The sequence below is a fragment of the Drosophila elegans genome, unplaced genomic scaffold (assembly GCF_018152505.1).
Source record: "Drosophila elegans isolate 14027-0461.03 unplaced genomic scaffold, ASM1815250v1 contig_208, whole genome shotgun sequence".
NCBI lineage: Eukaryota > Metazoa > Arthropoda > Insecta > Diptera > Drosophilidae > Drosophila > Drosophila elegans.
The window spans coordinates 13480336-13499566 of record NW_024545578.1 but is presented as its reverse complement, the minus strand read 5'-3'; the positions used below and the strand labels follow the sequence as shown (position 1 = coordinate 13499566).

At 36.4% G+C, this 19231-nt stretch overlaps 2 protein-coding genes and 1 long non-coding RNA gene across 4 annotated transcripts; 2 read left to right on the top strand and 1 right to left on the bottom strand.

Annotated features, from left to right (window-relative positions):
- Positions 1-677: 677 nt before the first annotated feature.
- Positions 678-2619, top strand: LOC108150150 (CAAX prenyl protease 1 homolog). Its single transcript, XM_017278117.2, has 3 exons — positions 678-981; positions 1346-1669; positions 1754-2619. Exons 1-3 carry the CDS (start codon positions 724-726, stop codon positions 2612-2614), a joined length of 1443 nt encoding a protein of 480 aa, XP_017133606.1. The 5' UTR covers positions 678-723; the 3' UTR covers positions 2615-2619.
- Positions 2620-6287: 3668 nt separating this feature from the next.
- On the top strand, positions 6288-7220 carry LOC108150145. Of its 2 annotated transcripts, XR_001774656.2 has the most exons (4): positions 6288-6420; positions 6584-6833; positions 6894-6985; positions 7051-7220. It is a non-coding gene; the product is annotated as an uncharacterized LOC108150145 (long non-coding RNA). The 2 variants fall into 2 exon arrangements; XR_001774655.2 differs by having other exon boundaries at positions 6289-6420; positions 6894-7220.
- Positions 7221-12162: 4942 nt separating this feature from the next.
- On the bottom strand, positions 12163-13230 carry LOC108150152 (glutaminyl-peptide cyclotransferase). Its single transcript, XM_017278120.2, has one exon. It carries the CDS (start codon positions 13191-13193, stop codon positions 12219-12221), a length of 975 nt encoding a protein of 324 aa, XP_017133609.1. The 5' UTR covers positions 13194-13230; the 3' UTR covers positions 12163-12218.
- Positions 13231-19231: the final 6001 nt, after the last annotated feature.

The window sequence follows — 19231 nt, the reverse complement described above, 5'->3', positions numbered from 1 at the left end:
ATTCCCCCTAGAATCCCGTCAAGCCCTTGCCTCATTATTGATATGCCAAGCGTAAGAAGTTCACAAATCCTTGAAACAAACTACAAAGAACCATTATACACAAGTGCACCACCGCACCACCACATTTATTTTTTCCCGGATACACATTAGTAATTTCTTTGGCGCCATTATAATCTTTGGCTTCCACTAGTCAACGATTGGCAGTAGCGTAATCTGGGTCTCTCATGGGATAGGGATTGCGATGATGTGAGGGTGACATGTTTGATTTTTGGTTGACACAACAACTTAGTTAAGTTTGGAACTTATTGTTTTTAAATTAATGAAATTTTTGTTCTTTAAACAAAGTATTTATTGTCAAGCTTTTTACAATTTATAAATTAATGCAAGTCTCAACCAAATTGTTAATTAAGCTACATTTAACATTTGTTTTAGCATTTATCTAAAAATGACTTTACTATTAAATTAAAACATACTTATTTCTTTAGAAAAGTATTTTTTCTAAAGCTTAATTAATCCAAATTGCAAATTAAACAAACAATTTTGCAGCTAAACGAAAGTATGTAGCATACTTTCCAGAATATGCTGGCATATGCTTAATTTGTATTGAATAAAAAAGATATTCAATCAACGTTTGCACCGAATATTGTATTTTTTGCTCAGTTGACTTTTATATTTAATTCACTTTATTCTCAATATTACATTAACTCATACACTGTTCGCATTATGTATATAGTTGCCCTATATCAGGATCCAATGCATGGCAAGCGCATTATTATATCGGGTAATGACATTGGAATGAGCTTGGTTCCCAAGGAACTGTCAATCTCCGATCCGATTCTACTGCGCCACATCCTTTGCCTGATAATTGTGATTCACAACGTTTTTTACATGATTCTCTGCTGCCGTCAGTTGAAATTGTGTAAGGAATACAAAGCTCCACCGCCAGAAATGGAGGGCGTCATGTCGCAGGAGGCCTTCGAGGTGTGTGAACTAAAGTTTAGATAGTGTACAATTTTATTCTATAGTTTTACACTTTTTATGACAGGGAACAAAATTATTGGTTATTTGAGATTTTTAATTTTTAAATACTTATAAACGACACATTTAAAAATCATTAAAGTATAAAAATCAGAAAAAATTTAAAATCAAACAAAGCTTCATTATCCAATAATAAAACATAAAAGTATAAAAATAGCAGAATACTTTAAAAATAAAACTCGAAATTAAGTATTATTTTCAGTCCTTTTATAATCTAAAATTTGCAACGGCCATTAAATGTAATAAAGTTTAGCTTACGATAATAATCTTCCCACGTTACTGCATTTGTTTTAAATCCTATTTTCAGGCCTCCAAGGAGAAGCAACTTCACTATTCATATCTGGAGCTATTCAACCTTATAGTAGATACAATATATAGCTGTTTGGACTTATACCTTTGCATTTTGGCGCACATTTGGAAGCTGACGGTGAACTGGTATGGCCATACGAACCACGTATGGTTGAATGTGACCTTCATGACGTTGTTTTCCACTTACCTGGTGTTCCGGATGCTGCCATCTTTGTTCTACGAGAAACTGGTCCTGGATCCCAAATATAATGTGGATCCTGAAAAGTCTCCACCTTTAGTGGGTCTGATTTGTGCCATGGCTTTCTATGTGGTTTTTCTGCAGGTGGGTTTTTAATACTTGCTATAACTTTACAGACATAAGATGATATAGTTAAATTATTGAACATATTCCCTGAATTTCCTATAGATTGGCATCATTCCGCTGACTACAATTTTGATGTCCATTGTCCGGATGAGTGTTTGGTATTTCGTGCTGATCGCATGGCTTGTGCTGGTGCTTGTATTCCTGCTCATGTTGGTTACGGTCGGGATTTTCGGAGTGCCCTGTTTGGGCAAAAGTCGCCTGTTAAAGGATTCCGATATGAATGAAAGACTGCGATTGGTTCTGATTCAATTCAAATTTCCGGGTCGGGTTTATTTGGTGCACACATTCCATGTGGGACGACCAACTGCCTGGGTGATGGGATGCTTCTGTTGCCTGCGATTGGATATCCACGATAATCTGAAATTGCACAGGGGCTTGGATGCGAACGATCTGCAATCGGGTCAGGTGGGAGCTGGTCTTAATGACGAACAACTGCCGGCATTTGTGGCCCATCAACTGGCCCACTGGAAATTGTGGCACGTACGAAAGACCCTGGCGATGATCAATCTGAGTCTTCTCCTCTATCTAGTGCTCTTTGGATTGTGCTACAAGTGGCAGACTCTTTACCTAGCTGCAGGCTTCACCAAATTCTATCCAAGTATCGTGGGCTTTTGGCTAGTGTATAAGTACCTAATGCCGGTATATTACACCATCAACGCCTGGATCGTGTTCTTCTTTCTCCGGCATTTTGAGTACGCCGCAGATGCCTATGTCGTTCGACGGGGTTACGGCGTACCGATGAGGGCCGCTCTGCTCAAACTTTTTGCGGATGACTACGAGTTTCCATATGTGGACCATTGCTACCTCATGTGGCATCGCTTCAGGCCATCGATCCTCCAGCGAATCCTAAATCTACAGCGACTTGAGCAAAACCGTCGCGTCTCCATTGTATCCCTGATTTGAACTCCGGAATTTCGCTTTGTTTATTAAATAAAAAATAAAATTAAAAATTATTATTGTATTCTATAATACTTTATTCGTGAATTGTTAACACACATCTTGCTTAGCCAGTTTTCTTTCGATTCCACACTCTTTAATGGGAAGTCAACTCCATTTCTTTTTAAATGAAAATTATTTTAATTTGATTTTGAAATATGTCCTAGTTGTTATCTACAAAGTGAATACCCCCTGCCGTTTTCAAAGAACCGGGAAGAGTGGCGAGAGCGGTGTCTGACAGTCCTGGGATTTAACTTTAAGTGTATGGCCAGAGGGCTGGGGAAGTTTCCTGCCCCGGCCGAAACTTTTCCGTTGTGTTTTAATTAAAATTCGTTTCATATAAGCCGCTGTCACACCGCTTTTCCCTCGTCCAGTGTTCTGCTACCAATTTTTCTGTTCGGGTGTTAAAAGCTAATTTCCCCTCTGTTCAAGGATTACACAAACCGCATCTGAGGTCTTTAAACTTTTTAAATTAATATAAAAGTAAGACTTTTAGATCGGGTAGCTTTAAAGATTTAATTTTATTTGCTTGATAACATATACTGTATGTAGTTAAGCAGATTATTAAATTATGTAGTATAAAAAACGTAACCTCATTAACTAATCTATACAATTTTTTAAACTTTGCTATTTTTTTGGCTCAACTTTTGGTTTACATTTAGTTGAATGGTGATGTTCTGTGACAAAATTAGATTGATTTCAATAATGTATTGCACAAATTTTTGTCATGCTCTAAAGGGCATTGTTTATATATTTTTTTAAGTTTAATATATTTATGTTTAACCATCTGCAACGATTGCAAAATACGATTAGGAACACTGTTTGTGGCGTGCTCGCATAGGTTCCCCCGTTTGCGGTGGCTCTGAGTTTAACACCGTTTTTATGGGCGTTTTTGCGGGAACACAGACTTTTCCACCTCACTGTGCGGTTGCTTTGAGCCCACTCTGCCGTTTCATTGTCTCGGTAATAAAAACTTGCGTGCTCAAATGCTAAAATTCCCACCGAAATCCCCCTTTTCTGCATTCTCCCACCCTGCAGATATTGAAGCATTTACCAGGCTATGTGTATTTAGTATTTTTTATGGGTAAACACGGCTGGTGTCTATTTTTTAACGACCGCCCCACTGAATTATATTTTATTTTTCTTTCCAAATTTATTTTAAACGCCTTTCGACGACATTAAAATTAATGTCCCGCCAGACAGTGACAACCATATAATAAGGCTATGAAAAGTGTAATGCAAACTTGCAATACCCTTTTTTAGTAAATACGTTTTTTTAAAGTCTATTTAATTGATAAGTAAAATTGTATATTTTTTTTATAAATATTTTATTTGTAACAAGAAGTGAAGCAAAAATTGGCACTCCGCATGTTTGTATGTCAACTATATGATATCGTTGTCAGATTTGTATAGCATTTAAACCCGTAATTCTAAAGCAATTAACCATTACTATATATGGAGTATGTTTGTTTAAATTAAGAAAATATGGAATAGAAAGATGTTTAAATAAGTTTCATAGAGAGATTGGTATGCTTATAAACCGACACACGGACACAGCCAACAATTGACTGAATTTATAACAACCTCTGTGAGAGTATAAAAATCGCTTTGTATATCACAGTAAAAATGTTATTTCATCAACAAATGAAAAAAAATTGTAAAAATTAAGACGAGAATAAAAAAAACACCAGCAGCGATCGTAAATTTTTGGTATCGAGGGCTCGCAATTGAAATGGCTTACATTTGGCGGGAGGTGGGTGGTTGGTGGGTGGTGCGTGGTGGATCGGGGTTCGGGTGGCTCGGGTAAGACTCATTTATGACCAGAATGATAACAGAAAAAACGGCGAGTCCTTCGCATTTTTTCCAACCACCCACTTTCATTTTCCGTTTTGCTGCCATTTTGGGGCGCATCTTAATTAGCCAACGACTTTAAACGGATTGACAGATTGAAAGGGAAGAAGTGAGGGGTGAGGGCGAACGAGTTTTATCGCTAAATCAATTACACAATCAAAGGGCTGACAGTTTTCAGCTGGAAATGTGAGTGGAGTGGCATGCCTGTCCATTTGGCACCACCAGAAAATGTTCCAAAAATTGTAAAACCCAAACTTTTTAAAAGTAAAATTTCTTACTTAATGTTTTTTTGCAACACAAGTACATTTTGAAGGTATTTAGATGATTGTAGATAAGTATTTTTAAATATATTCTTTTGGGCTTGTTACATGGTAAAGTTTTTCTTCTCTGTATGGTACTCACATGCAGATAAGTGGAAATTGAAACGAAACAGTGGGAGAGATGAAGATGGGCGCTTGGAGTGGGCGCTTGGCAGACGCATGTGGATAGGTCCTTTGCTCGGATAAATGCGTTCTTTTACAATTCACTCTCGACAACCGCCCACCACCCAGCACCACCGCCCGTGGCGTCCTCTAGCGGTGACAAACGGAGCAGCTTTCTTGCACCACCCCCTCAACCCGCAACCCCCAGACAATCCCTAGAACACCCCTAAGCCACCCCCCGCTTCCGGCACCACCCTGGTATTCACTTTGATGTTTTACTTTTACTGCCTCTCGACGCTGGGGCTTCTGCTCGGGCTCTATGATGATTTCTTTCCTGAAATTATATTTTAACTGCCAGTCAGCCTCGGCTACAAAACACCGACCAACCCACCATCAGCCCCCACCGACTTTTCCAGCTCAACCACATGGGGCAGGGCAGGGCAAGTGCATCGCATCATGTTGCTGGGCCATAAAAAGTAATGACAGCTGAAATTCTCCGGCTCGATAATGACGAACAAGCTGGAGGATGATGATAATGACGATGGGTGCAAAAAAGAACTGAAGGAAATGAGTTGGGTTTTCAACATCCCCAACTGAGCTGATTGAGCCAAAAAGATTGGTGGCCCCTATGATTCCGAGGAAGCCTTCATTAAACCTCATGATAAGTATAATTTATTTATTCCGAAAACAGAGGTTGACAGCAATTCTATTTTGAAATACAACTATTTTTCAGCATCTTTCGACAGATGACTTTCGGCTTAAAATAATAACAATGAAGTATTAAAACTTTCAATTTAAAATTTGTATTTGTAAAATCAAATATAGTACATTTTTGGAACATGTTAAAAAATTAATTGATATCGCTTAAAAGATAAGCTTACCAAAAAACCTGTAATACGGTTTTCCTGTAAACTAAGTCATTTCTGACAATTTTTTTTTAATGTATAATTTGTTAAAAAAAAAAAAGAACAACTCAAGATATGTTAATTTAATAGCAAACATATTCAAAAAAATATTTTGTATTTTAAAACTACATTTTGTCTTATAGAAAATATGTTTAAATATTTAAGTGCACATTTAAAATATAAACCCTTTTGAGCAGTAGTTCGACGATGTTAAATTGCGAATTGTGAAAACTATTTCGAAAGCGCGACGAAAAGGAGTGGCTACGATGATGTTCGATTGATCACTGACTATTATATTTCAATAATTTCTCTTAGAACCTAACTTATTCTACGGTGGCGAGAGACGGGGCGAATTCGCAAGAGCGAACTGACGAAAGCTTTATTGGCTCCCGTTCTCGCCCTTCAACTAGTAATTTAAATACAAGCGCTGAGAGCGCTAACAGTAATCATTGCACCAAACAATACTCTGGAACAGTCTCCTGAAGTTTTCATTGAAGAAGAGACATGTTTTCACGCGTTGTGCATTTTTTAATTGTTTTTTTGTTTCTTTTTTTTATACATCATTTTTTTCTAATAAGCTTTTCATATGTATAGGGTAAGTATAATGCTTTAAAATATTTACCCTCATATTTGCAAAACGCCACGTGTAATCAATGTAACTTGTCGAGTTGGAATTTTAAAACTTCTAACATAGTTGTGAATTTCTTACTTGTATATATATTATATGTTATTAATCTGTGTTTTTAACTATCTTTCAGCTTAATCCATTCTTATAAATATGCCAATCTTGAAACTGAACTGCAGGAAAGGTTTCCGGAGTATCGTGTCTCTAGCAGATTTTATAATCCGACTAAAGCCATGACCCTTTCCTTTATCGTGCTTGTTTTAAGCTTCATACCCATGTTTTTTAACGGTTGGTACACAAGAATCTGGAACTTAATTGCATATATAAGGAGGAGACAGGATGCAATGTTAATAACTGGTTTACTAGTGGGTGGCACATTGTTGGTAAGACCTTAAAAATAAGAAACGTTCACAAGAAAACTAAATACGCTTTTATTCTTATAGTATCTAACAGAGATCAATGCTTTCGAAGTTTCTCTGGAGGGCAGGACTATATTTTCAACTAAGTATCCTGAAGGGATCCCAACGGTAGAACAGTTGGTGATAATCGTTCAAAATTATAGAACCAAAAATATGTTAATTACGATTCTTTTTTCGGTAGCAATGATTGTTGTTATAGTCAAATTTGCAAATTCAATGCCTGCTCGAAGCGTTACAAGGTTCAAACGAAACTGGGGAAACACAAGGCATTTTAAGGCACGCCGCTAGAAGACGTGAGAAATTTCCAAAATCAAAATTTGAATTTTAAATAAATAATTTAAATTGAATAAATTATATATGCCGATGATTTTTTATTTTTTTTAACAATATATGGTTTTTGAAACCGATTTCGATGGTGTTTTCTTCATCATAACATTTTAACATTGTAAGCACCCTGTTGCAGCCTGTTGGCCACCCAATAGATAGTATAAAAGTTTAACTTATAGCAAAACACAAGCAAAACACTTTTCAACCACCAAGAGCTCATGAGTGAAGATGAAAATATGCTCCACCGGGAGCCAAAAAGGTGGAGTGGATCAGGATGTCTAGGGGACTGGAGCTACCAAATCATTTCCGCTACACTTGCTCATTCTCGGCACCGCCAAAGTTAATGGATGCAGTGCTAAGCCCTTCAGGCAACCGGTTTATGTAATACCCTAGATTTATAGGAAATTCATTTTAAATAAAATTTATAAAAAACAAATCCTCTATTGTTTAATGATTTTTAACATCTTACAAAATATAAGTTAATAAAAATGAAGAAATAAATAAATATTAAAAGGTAACTTCCCCCAAATTAATATACAGTTCTAGCTACCTTAAATTATTTGTCGTTTATTTCTTAACAATTACTGTTAATTTGTGTGGTACTTTTTAAAAATAAATATAAAAAAGAAGATACCCACAAACTTATGTTATTTTGACCATCATAAGGATGATGAACACAGTTAAATAAGTTCCTAGTTATTTTAAATTATTTATTGTTTATTTTTTATCAAGTAGCAGTAGCTGTGTAGTACTTTTTGAAAGGGTACAGCGACTTGTGGACTCGAGTTGGTAAGTTTGCTATGAGCTATGTGAAAAACATCTGCCAAACGGATGTGTTTGGCCATATCCGCCCGCCCGACCACTCCCCTCTAAAAAAAAAAAAATTCAACTGAAGTGCGCAGATAAACCCTTGGAATGCCTTGGTGGCCGTCTGACCCGGCTCCCATGCATATGTATACATATGTATGTACATTGTACATAGCCCCAGGCCGATCTAGCCTGACTATTCATGCGTTTCAAATTTTCAATACACTCAAATGATAATCGAGAAGAGGTTGAGAAGTTGAGAAGAGGGGGAAAATTGAGGAAAACCAAGCCAAAGGATGATGAAAAAGTGCCGCATGTTACATTTTTAAAGCGTTGGCAAACATGTTTCGGTCCTATCCCCTTGCGATATCTTCACCACAGGCAACACCTGTTCTAATGCCCAGCCACCAGTGGTTGGGAATAGAGCTTATTAAATGGGGAGATCTCAGCACCCCAAGGACTGGCCTCGAATAATCGCATTGCCCACAATAAAATCAATCAATCAGCAAACAGAGTATTTTGCAGGTTGTTAACAAAAGTGAAGAAAAAAACTAAATTCAGGGGTTGAAAAGGTTAGAAATATAAGCTAGAAAATAAATCAAAAAGTGCCTAAAGAACTTTAAGAGAAAGTCATAACTTAAGTTTATATTTTAGTTGACTATAGATAAAGACTTAAAATTATCCACGAAAGTTACATAAGCACTTTTTTTATAATAACTGATATATAATGCATGATAAATATTTTAAATAAATAATTATATTGAATAAGAGTTTTGTTTATTTCTCATAAACGAAAAACAAATTTATACCTAACATTTGAAGTTTAAATTTATTGATATTGTCTTAAGCAAATAAAATCAAATCAAAAATATTAATTCCATTAAATTTAGTTGTTTAATACATTTTAAAAGACCTTGTATCTACAAGTTGCCAATTATCCGCAGAATTGCTTCATTTTTAAACACCAAAATATTGACATGCAGCCAAGCTGAAGAGCAAATATTCGTTTGCTATCAACACAAACCAATGACATCCAGATAGACAATGGAGGAACAGTTGGTGTGTCAATTAGCAAGAGGCTTTGCTGCAGTATTGTGATACTATTTAATTTATGACAAGTTCCATTGTTCAAAACACCGGTGTGCCAACACCGTACACCGTACACCGTACACTGTACTTTCAAAGGAGGAACCCTCCACACACTGGGGCAAACATCACTAAGCGGAAAACAAATTAAACAACTCCCAAAGTGGAGGGGGATTCTCGAGCAGGAGTACTTTACGCGTAAGCTGCCTTTTGTTCGTCACGTTGGCGTCGCGAAAGTGCCAAAGTTTTTCATTGTAATAAATATTTTAATTTTGAACTTGAGCAATTAACCCGGGTAACGCATGTGGAAGGGAAGGGATGCCGCCTCCATTGTCCCGGCAATTGTGATCGGGACACCACCCACGGCTCTCTATGAGCATTATGAACTTAAGCCCACCCCCTACCACCCCCTTTGGGCAAAACAACAAGAACAATAACAATAAGAATGTGAGACACATGCCAAAGTGGTTAAGTCGGCGGAGAAATGTTGGCCAAAAACTTTTTCGGAGGCGACGCATTTAAATGATTTTGCATAATTCAATGCTGGCAAAACTTTTCGAATGCGAATCCGAATACGAATCCGTAGCCGAAGTCAAAGCCGGAAAAAGCGTTACGAAACTTGGCCTCGCGAACTTGGTAATATATTTTCTTTAATTGCGCACAATTAATCCTTTTTATGATGCTCCGCATCGCATCCCCTTCTGCCCTTCTGCGGTGCCGTCAACTGGAAATGTACACAAAGGGCTTAATTATAAAAGTCAACACACGGCCGAAAGCGTTTCACAAAGCAGCTCGGGGGTTAGGCACTCTCTATATATCATCCGCCGATGCACTCGCACCCATTCAACAACCCAAAAAGCAAAAGCTGAATCTGAATCTCAATCTGAAGCGGGTAAAAAAACAACAAAAAAAAAAAAAAACAAGAAATTCGTATGTAATTTTTTACGACTGATGTGGATGGCAAAGATTTTTACGGTTATTTGTTTGGAAAAAATTAACAAAAAAGAAAAAAAACAGGAGGCAAGCAAGGGCAAACCTGCAGCAATTCAAACAGCGACCAAACCGGAAAATGTGATAAGTTTTTTTTCATTAACAGTGCGTACCAAAACTGTTAATTCTCTTAGTTTCCAGATTATAAAAAAAGGTTTATTTCCACCCCATATTTATTAAATAATTAAAGAACTGCTGTTTTTTATCTATAATAAAATTCTTTTAAATTTTTACGACTTATCCTCCTGAAACGAAGTGTACATATTATATGTATATAGTTGTAAGTACACAATTTTTTGTTGATTAAGCAGAAAAGGGTTAGGCGAATGACTACAGACTGTTAATGAATGTTGGGCAAGACTTTGGTGGTAATACCCAAACTTTGTGTTCTTCGTTAAGGGAAAGAAAATGAATGAAAGAAATAATCTTGAAAAAATATTGGAAAAGAAATCCTTTAAGGGCCCTTTGAATTAACATGCTATAAGTATTTAGTCAAAAGAACAATTTCCCTTGGGGCTTTATCCATTCCAAGTGCACTGAAAGCGTTGGTACATGGGTTTTTGTGGGTTAGTGTAACATTGCGATGAAAATGGCACCTATCAATACTGATAATCAAATTCGCTAAATACAAATGTGATTAATTTATACACTGTTCTCCTTTTCGGTTTGCTTGAAAATTGATTTTTGATTTTATTAATTTATTTTAATAAGGCATAAAAAAAATACATGAATAAATATATACATAACAATGAAAACAAAATCTTAAAAATGCAATCATTCAGCTTTCTTTTAATTCTCAATATTATATTTATTTTCAAGCAAATTTAGATATGAAATTATATGTACCCACTTAAGTAAGGAAATATTTTGGGTATTTATTTTGTAAAGTGTGGAGAGGGACAGGCGCAGTGCGCCAGTTCTATTTGCCAGTTTTAATTATTGTCCGTTTTTATTGCAGTCCGCAGATAAGGTCCGACGACAGGGATATGGCCTTCGGTGGGTCGTGCTGGGAGGGGGGAGGTGGGATGGGGAGCTTTTGGGCGGCTGTCAGTGTCAACGCAGTCATCGTCACCCCCTTTTCTCAATCCCCTTCCCTTTGGTTTTTTTCGCCACTCGCAATCGCAATCGCAATCGCAGTGCAGCATCAGCTGGCGATTAACTTTTCAAATGGGAACCCTTTTTCGCGCCGCTGTCGGCGATATGCTAATGATGACCACCTACCGACCTCCACACACCTTCCCCCCAAACGTTTATATATGTATGTGTATATATATATGCGGGTATATATATACAATCCCCAGCCGATTTGCAGTGCCCGTGTCCGCCATTCGGTGCCCGCTGGCTGTGATGTACACTTTTTGTGTTTTATTATTCGCCACATCCACATCCTTCTGGTGCTGCTGCTGCTTCTGTTCTGCTCAGCTCAGCTTCGCTTTGCTTTTATTATATTCAAGTTTAATTAACTTTCGTGTTGCTTTCAGCGAGCGGGAGCAGCGTACATAAATTTCGAGTGTTGCCTGTGGCCTGATAGCCTGATGGCCTGATGGCTTTTGGTCGACTGGGGAGCGGAAAAACGATGGAAATTTGATACGATTCGGTTGCCAGGAAAGGCGAAAAGTAACACACTGTAATGTTGTGGCAGTTGAGACATAGTCGGAATCGTGGTCATTAATAAAGAAACGATCACAAAGCACTTCATTTGACCTATCTGACTTATTTTTTTAATCTTATTTTTCAAAAGTTGGAATCATTGTATTCAAACCAGTTTATATTTAACTATTATACACACTTTTAAAACATGTACTTGGTGACCCTGATTTATTCCTAATAGTTATAATCTTCAAAAAATTAGGGAATAATATTTACAGTGGGCAAAATAAGTTTAAATTTCATCCACTAAAAATTAATATTTATTTTGTGGCTGCTTAGATTATAGGAAATTTTAGGTAATCAACTAAATTCCAACTTATTCACCATTTTGATAAATAAAATCAATATCAATTGAATTTAATTTGTTGTACAGTCTAATTAAAAGAGATTTAAGCCAAATTATGGATATCTTGGAAAAGGTAGTAATCAAACAAATATCTTAATATTTTATTCAAAATTCATGTTACACTTAAAGGTAAAGAGTTATTTTTAAATGGACAAGGAAGGAGCTAAGTTGAGGTATTCCATCACAAACATTCGCAGAACAAGATCCACTTGCTCAATGGTTGGATAGTCCACATTCTGCTCCACATCCTTGGCCGTATGCCAAACTTCTGGATACTCGGCAGCTATGAGATGGATAACTGGCACATTGCGATGGATAAATGGCAAATGATCATCATCTACATCTTGGCCGGGCTGAAACTGAAAAATTGGGCGCTCTGATCGCAGAATTCCCGCCTTGCTGAGTTGCTGCTCCAGCTGAACGAATCGATGGAACAAATTGGAAGTACTCAGTATGTTGTTCTTGAAGGTTACATTCTTGGCCCCGATCAGATCCAGCAGCACGAAGAGATCGATGCTACGGAGGAGACCTCGTTTCTGCCAAAGTTCCGCGAAATGCCGCGAACCATATAGTGAATCCTTTTCCGACCATTCACCAAATGCCTCCTCTCCGTCAAAGAAGACGAACATTAAACTGATCTCAGATCGAGTAAGCTGGTCCTTCAAATTGTTGGCCATATTTAGCATCATGGCACAGGGGACCGCAGAGTCCATGGCGGCCACAAAATCAAAGTTCTTGAAATACTTGCTGTCATAGTGGCAGCCGAGCATTAGGAATTTTTTGGAATTCGGATTTTGCCGGGCCACTATATTGTGAAAGGTGGTGAAGCCAAAAATTGGCACCTTCTCCGTGAAAATGTCCAGCTGTACTGTCCATTTCAGATCCTTTAGGTAATCCACTATGTAGTTTCTCACGGCAGAGTGTTCTGCGGTGTTCACCACCCTCTTTACCGCAATCCTTTGCACAGTTTTGCGAAGATTATTTAGATCGGAAAGTCCAGCAAGATATCGCATTTGATCCAGGTTCAGTTCAGTGGGCTCATATCGCACGATTTCATCATGGCCCACTCTTTGAAGACTTTTAAAGTAAACCTTTACGAAAGTTAAAACTAAAGCCATGATCACGAGTGAGACCAAGAATTTACAATTTCTCCAGTCTCGCATTTTATTCAAACTGTTGTGCTGCGGTTTGAAACTACAGAATTTTTAAGTGCTTTAAAAATCGATTAGTTTCGCATAAGGTACCTCAGTGAGGTTAAGGTACTTTTTATCTTATTTTCAATGTTATGATAAAAATAATGTCTTAAAAAAAGAAAGTTAAATTAATTTGTTGCCAAAAGAACCTCAGTTTTATCCTTTTAAATTATAAATTTTCAAATATTATTCTAAATAATTCCACTAGAGCTACAAATATTTTTTTAGTTAGTCCCTTTTTATAACATGTATAACAATGTATATTTATATTTTAGTTCACTCATCATCTTAAAACTGACTCATAATTTTTGTTTTACCAAAGCGTACCAATTTAAGTCGCTTGGGCTTTTAATCACTTTAGCCTAATTAATTTTCCACGCACGAGTGAACAAAAGACTTCAGGAAGAGATCGGGAGCTGGGAATATATATATGTACATATTTATATACATGATCGATTCTGAGATAGGCTGTAATTACTGGACATTGGATGAGTCAGTCGCTGCCGGTAGTAATCGCAAAGTCGAGGAACGGCTCAAGGCATCGGGAGATCCAAGAGAATTACCTAATGCCATAAGGCAACTGCTCGACAAGTGCTTGCGTAATTCCGCACGCTTATATAATAAATCGCAACACCAACACACCAAAAAGCCACGTCTATCGCATTTTGATGATCCGCTGAGGGGCAAGGAGTGGGGGGTGGGCTGCCAGTCTGTCTGTCAATTAGACCTTAATGTATTGTACTTAAAGTTATACGCAATTACGATAGAACTTCATCTGGCGAACTGGTTTTCGAGTTCTGTCCCGCCGATAAACAAATGAACACATAAGCCGACCAGACACTCCGATACTCAGACAGTCAAACCTCACTCAAGTGTCTGCCAAAAAAGCGAACAAGACACAAAAAAAAAAATGGAATTCGAGCCAAGCAATTTAAGTCGAAGCTGATAGGAGATCAATTTTTAAATATAACAAATTAATTCTGATCTAAATGTATGCAAAAAAGCATTATTTTTATTGAATTTATATTGCTGACACTAAAAATTATTTTAATTGCTTGCTTAACATGTTAACAAGGATCTTAGAATCACATTATTGAAAAGTTAGTTTGTTTTAATATTTTTAATTTACAATTTGTATTTACTAACAAAAAAACTACAGTTAATATCTTAAGCTTACTTTTTTAATAGGATCGATTACATTAAGGAAGAAAAAAATTTGTTGGCTATAGACCAAATTTATAGTGGACCTGTGTCTGGGTCGCTTCTAGCCCTGCGGGTTTTCATATTTTTTTCTGGTCCCCATCTGTTCTCCCGGACTGTCTGTTGGTCTTGAGATTTATGTCTGCAAAACAATCTTCCAGTCAAGCTAACAAACAAGCATTGTTTACCAGCCCCGGCCGGTTTTGATACCCTAAAGAATGGGTCTTACAGGCAGGTATCATCATTAGCAACTTCTTTGATTGACTTCTCTTTCAAATGCCAACTTTCTTTTTCACCATATAATAGTTTTTCCCTTTTAGGCGTAATTTTTCATTCATTTGTTATTTAAACGAAAGGGTATAAAATATTCTCTTGATTTCATACTTTTCCACTTTTAATTCCTTTCATGGCATTAGTTTCATTTTTGCAAATTTCAGTTTGCGTTTATTTATGCATTTATCGCATTCTTGAATATATTAGCACACTTAGCAGGGGATGTATTTGATATTAGAAAGCTTATAGTCGAAATGCGTTTAGCAGTCATATAAATATTCAGAGGATTGTCCGGCGCCACGTTTATTTATATCATCCATTTATTTTGTATTTTGTTTCACTGAATAATGGCCTTAAACGGGGTATTTTAATTGCTCAGTTTATACTTTTGGCTTTCGGACCTGATCTTTGAGTGCTAAAGGATTTCCGCAGTTTCGATTCACTCTAACCAAAACCAAATCGCCGTCCGCCCCTCAATTGGATGAGAGGGTTCATCAGCACCGCCCTCAGCACTCACCTGGAATTATCTCCGCCCCACCATCGCCCAACCCAGGTCCACTTTAGAGGGGGTGTTGCGGGGGCTTCAAACGAGTGGGGGGAGCATGCTGCGGATCGAATGGGGTCTTAAAGATCCAAGACGGTTCGGCCAAGCTGCCTCAAGATTGAGCCAAAGATACGGTGCAGCAACACGCGTCCATCGCTCGTTGTGATTGCAAATACCCTTTTTGAAGATCATGCCTTTCTCCCTTCCGTTTTGTTTCGCTATATTGTTCAAGGATTCAAAAAAAACACATAAAAATCGCAATAAATAAATTTTTAATAACAAATTCAATAAATAAATAAATTTTGTACCAAATACCTAATCTTGTGACATATAACTGCTAATTACATTTTAAAAACTGATTTTATTTTGACTTTCTCATTCTATACATTCTTATAAACTTTTATTTCCAGTCGGAACTTAAACATGATTTTCACAAAAAAGGTTTTAAATCAACGTCAAAACTTAACATGACATTGAGAAATCGACCCAAGTAGTATGTAATTTAGCAAGGACAGTACCTTTCTTTAAAAGATCTATGCTGAGAAAGGGTATCGCAAACTTCGGATCCCGATGTTAGATTTTTTTGTTGTTTTCCGTCATTTCGGGTCGCTCGATCCCCGAACGCTGCAGGCTCCGCGCTCCTCAATTTTCGCTCCGGAGTCCAAGTCCAAGTCGAAGTCGAAGTCGGTGTCGGAGTAGGAGTTAAAGTTGGAGCATGAGGAAGAGGAAGCGGCCAGAGGCAGCAGATATTTACAGACATACATATATATATATATACTGATATATACATATGGTAACCGAGATTATGCAGGTACGTGTGGATGTGTGTGTGGAGGTTCGAAGGTGCGGCCGTTCGATGTGGTTTTTGTTGCTTTTATAGTCGATATATAACGTTGACTTTGTATGGTATATTTATTTTTTTTTTTTTGATAATTTTTGTTGTATTTTTTTCGCTGCTTTTTCTTTTCAGTTGTTTGCTGCGGTTAACGTTGTTGTTTTTGTTGTTGTTGCTGTAATGGGTATAGCCTGCGTTTTGATTGCAGTCACCATTGTTGTTGTTGTTGTTGCTTTGCCTTTTTCATGCCATTTAAGTCTTATTTATGGTTCTCGTTGATGATCGTGTTGATGGTCGTACTTTTCTCCATCCACTTTGTTATTGTTTTGTTGTGTTTTTCAGCGTTTCTTTTCTCCATATATATATATATTTTTTTTCAGTTTTATTTTATTTTTTTTTTGGTCTTGTGTTAACCTTTTTTTTCGACTGCTGCGGTACGCTGTGGCTGCGAGGGAGTTTAGATTTGATATGGGTCATGCCCGCCATTATCTGTCCCCTAAAATCATCCGTGGATCGTGGGACCAAGTGCGTGCTCTCAACCCCTAAGGTGTCGTCAGGTAAGCAATATTAATAAAATTGAAAAGGAATACCTATTGGGGTGACCCACTGATCCATCTCAAGATGTTTTTCATTCAGGTAGAAATCAAATGTATTAAACTAAACCTGCTCGCTAGAATCAACTACACAATAATAATAATGAGAAATAAAAAAAAAACTGTTGCTCTAATGAAACCCCCATTAACATTAAATTTAAATGACATTTTAAAAACACCAACATTTTTAAGCTAACAAGTAAAAATTGTATTACAAATATTTCACACTATTTAAAAAAATATTAAAACGGTAATCTTATACGTTTATTTATGAGTTTAGAGTGAAATTTTTATATTACAAAATGTTAATCTGTAACACAATTAAAAAAAAAACAATGTATGCCTTTTTTTTCAGGTCTTAATTCTTGGAATCAGTTTTTGATAGTGTATTCAAAGTCCCCTTTAGTCGGGCCACTTTAGTCCCCTGCACTTCACTTTGATGCTTGATTTTTAACCTTCTTAGCTCACCTTTCCACCTTGCCACCTTTCCACCTCCCTTTCTCCATATTTTCATCTTTTGTTGTCGCTGGGTTTTCTCTTTTCGCCAATGCAACGACTTGCATACAAATATACTATGTAATGTGTGTATGTATATTTTTTGTTGTTGTATTTTACTCCAAACAATATTTTGTGCTATTTTTTCTGGTATAATTTATTTTTATTTGTTGCGCTGTTAACTGCGAAATGGGTTTGCACGGTAGTCCGATTCGAAGTGGACCTGCTCAGGTTGCTGCACGGAAAAAAATAGTTTCATATTTACAATTGATAAAGAAATTAGATTTTAAGCATTATACAAGTTTTCTCCATTAAGATAAATATATAAAATGTGTAATTCAAAATTGAACAGTAAAATAAAAAAATAATAATAGTAATAAAAAAATAAAATTAAAATTTACATGAATAAAACCAAATGTGTTTTAAGACTTTATATATTTTCAATTGCGTAACAAATTGTTTGATATTTTGTAAGTAAGGTATACAAGAACTTAGTAGTTTTCTACAAGATTTGACTATGACTATGGCTAACAAGCATTCAAAATTTGTGTTAAATAAAATTTTAAACTTTTTGTCTTGTGTGATATTGTTGCTATTGGGTCGCTGCAAGTTGCTGCTTTTGTTAAAGGCTTTTCTTTCTCGTTTGGTTCGTTTGCTCCGCAATCGCAGGAAATCAATTATAAAAAACCTTTGCTGTTCGGCTTCACTGGCCACGTTAATTCGTGAAAAATGTTTTTTCTTTATTTTTGCTTTTTTTTCAGGTCTCAGTTTAATGTGTTTCTCGTTTTGTTTTCGCTGCTGCTGCTGCATTTGAAAGAGTTTTCATTGTTTCTCGGATTGGAGTTGAAAGTGTTGCTGCTGCTTGGGTCAGAGTCGTCGTTTTTTTTTTTTTTTTTTTTTTTTTTTTCGGGCCATGACAAAGGATTGCGCGGCAGCGGAAAAAGTGCAATAAATTTTACTATGCTCGGTGCCGAATGTCGATTTCGTTCAATGATTTCTCCCCACGGCAGCGACAACTGCCGCCTGTCGATCGTCGACCTTTATTTATGTGCCTTTGATAATGCGTTTTTAAATTCAGGAAGTCGCAGTTTATGCTGCCTCCTCATGGACTTCCCCCTTTATTTTTTCACCGTTCTCGTTTTCCGCTCGATTGCTGCAGGGGTGTAGCCTCTGATTGGGTTCCAAAATAGGGAAGGGGTTCTTAAGAACAAGACTATAACTCCAACTTCGTCTGGAAAAATTCTAACAAAATACTTGGAAAAAACCAACAATCTCGTTAAACCATATGTTTAAAACCATTAATGCTATTTTTTAAGTTTGTTGTGTAAGTGTTTTATTTAATTGTCATTAAACTGTGTACACATTAATAAGCCAAAAGTTAAGCTTTTAATACTAGGTGCATAATTTATACTTAAATAAATATAACCTTTAACAAAAAAACAAAATAAATGGATATGACATAAATTATATTAAGCGAATGTGACAGTGCAACAGAGCTAACAAATCATTTAAATGATATACATCAATATGGGTATTTTAAACCATTTTTAAAGGCAGCCTTAATTGGTGTCAAATTAGTGCTGTCTTTTGATAATTTTATTGTCATTTAGTTTAACTGATGGCTTGTTAAAATATATTTGCAATATTTAAATATGTGCTGATATATCTGAAAAGCTTATTGTTCTTAATAAATTACTCTTTATTTAAGTATAAATGTTCATTGTTGAACAGATAAAATATAGAAATAAATATAAAATACAAATCAAATTTAAAACTATATATAATTTAAGTTTAATGACTAGTATAGTACATCTGTAAGTTAATATAGAAAAAATGGTTTCAACTGGCTTTGCTGTTATTCTTATTTGTCCTACGGCCTTTTCTTGGTTAATTACATTTTTCAAAAACCGAAATAGTTTACTATAATGTATTGCAAGCTTGACCGGAACTCTATAATGATGAGCAATGAACATTAAATGGAATCAATTTATGGCCGAGGGATTCACATGTTGGGTACTTGTAG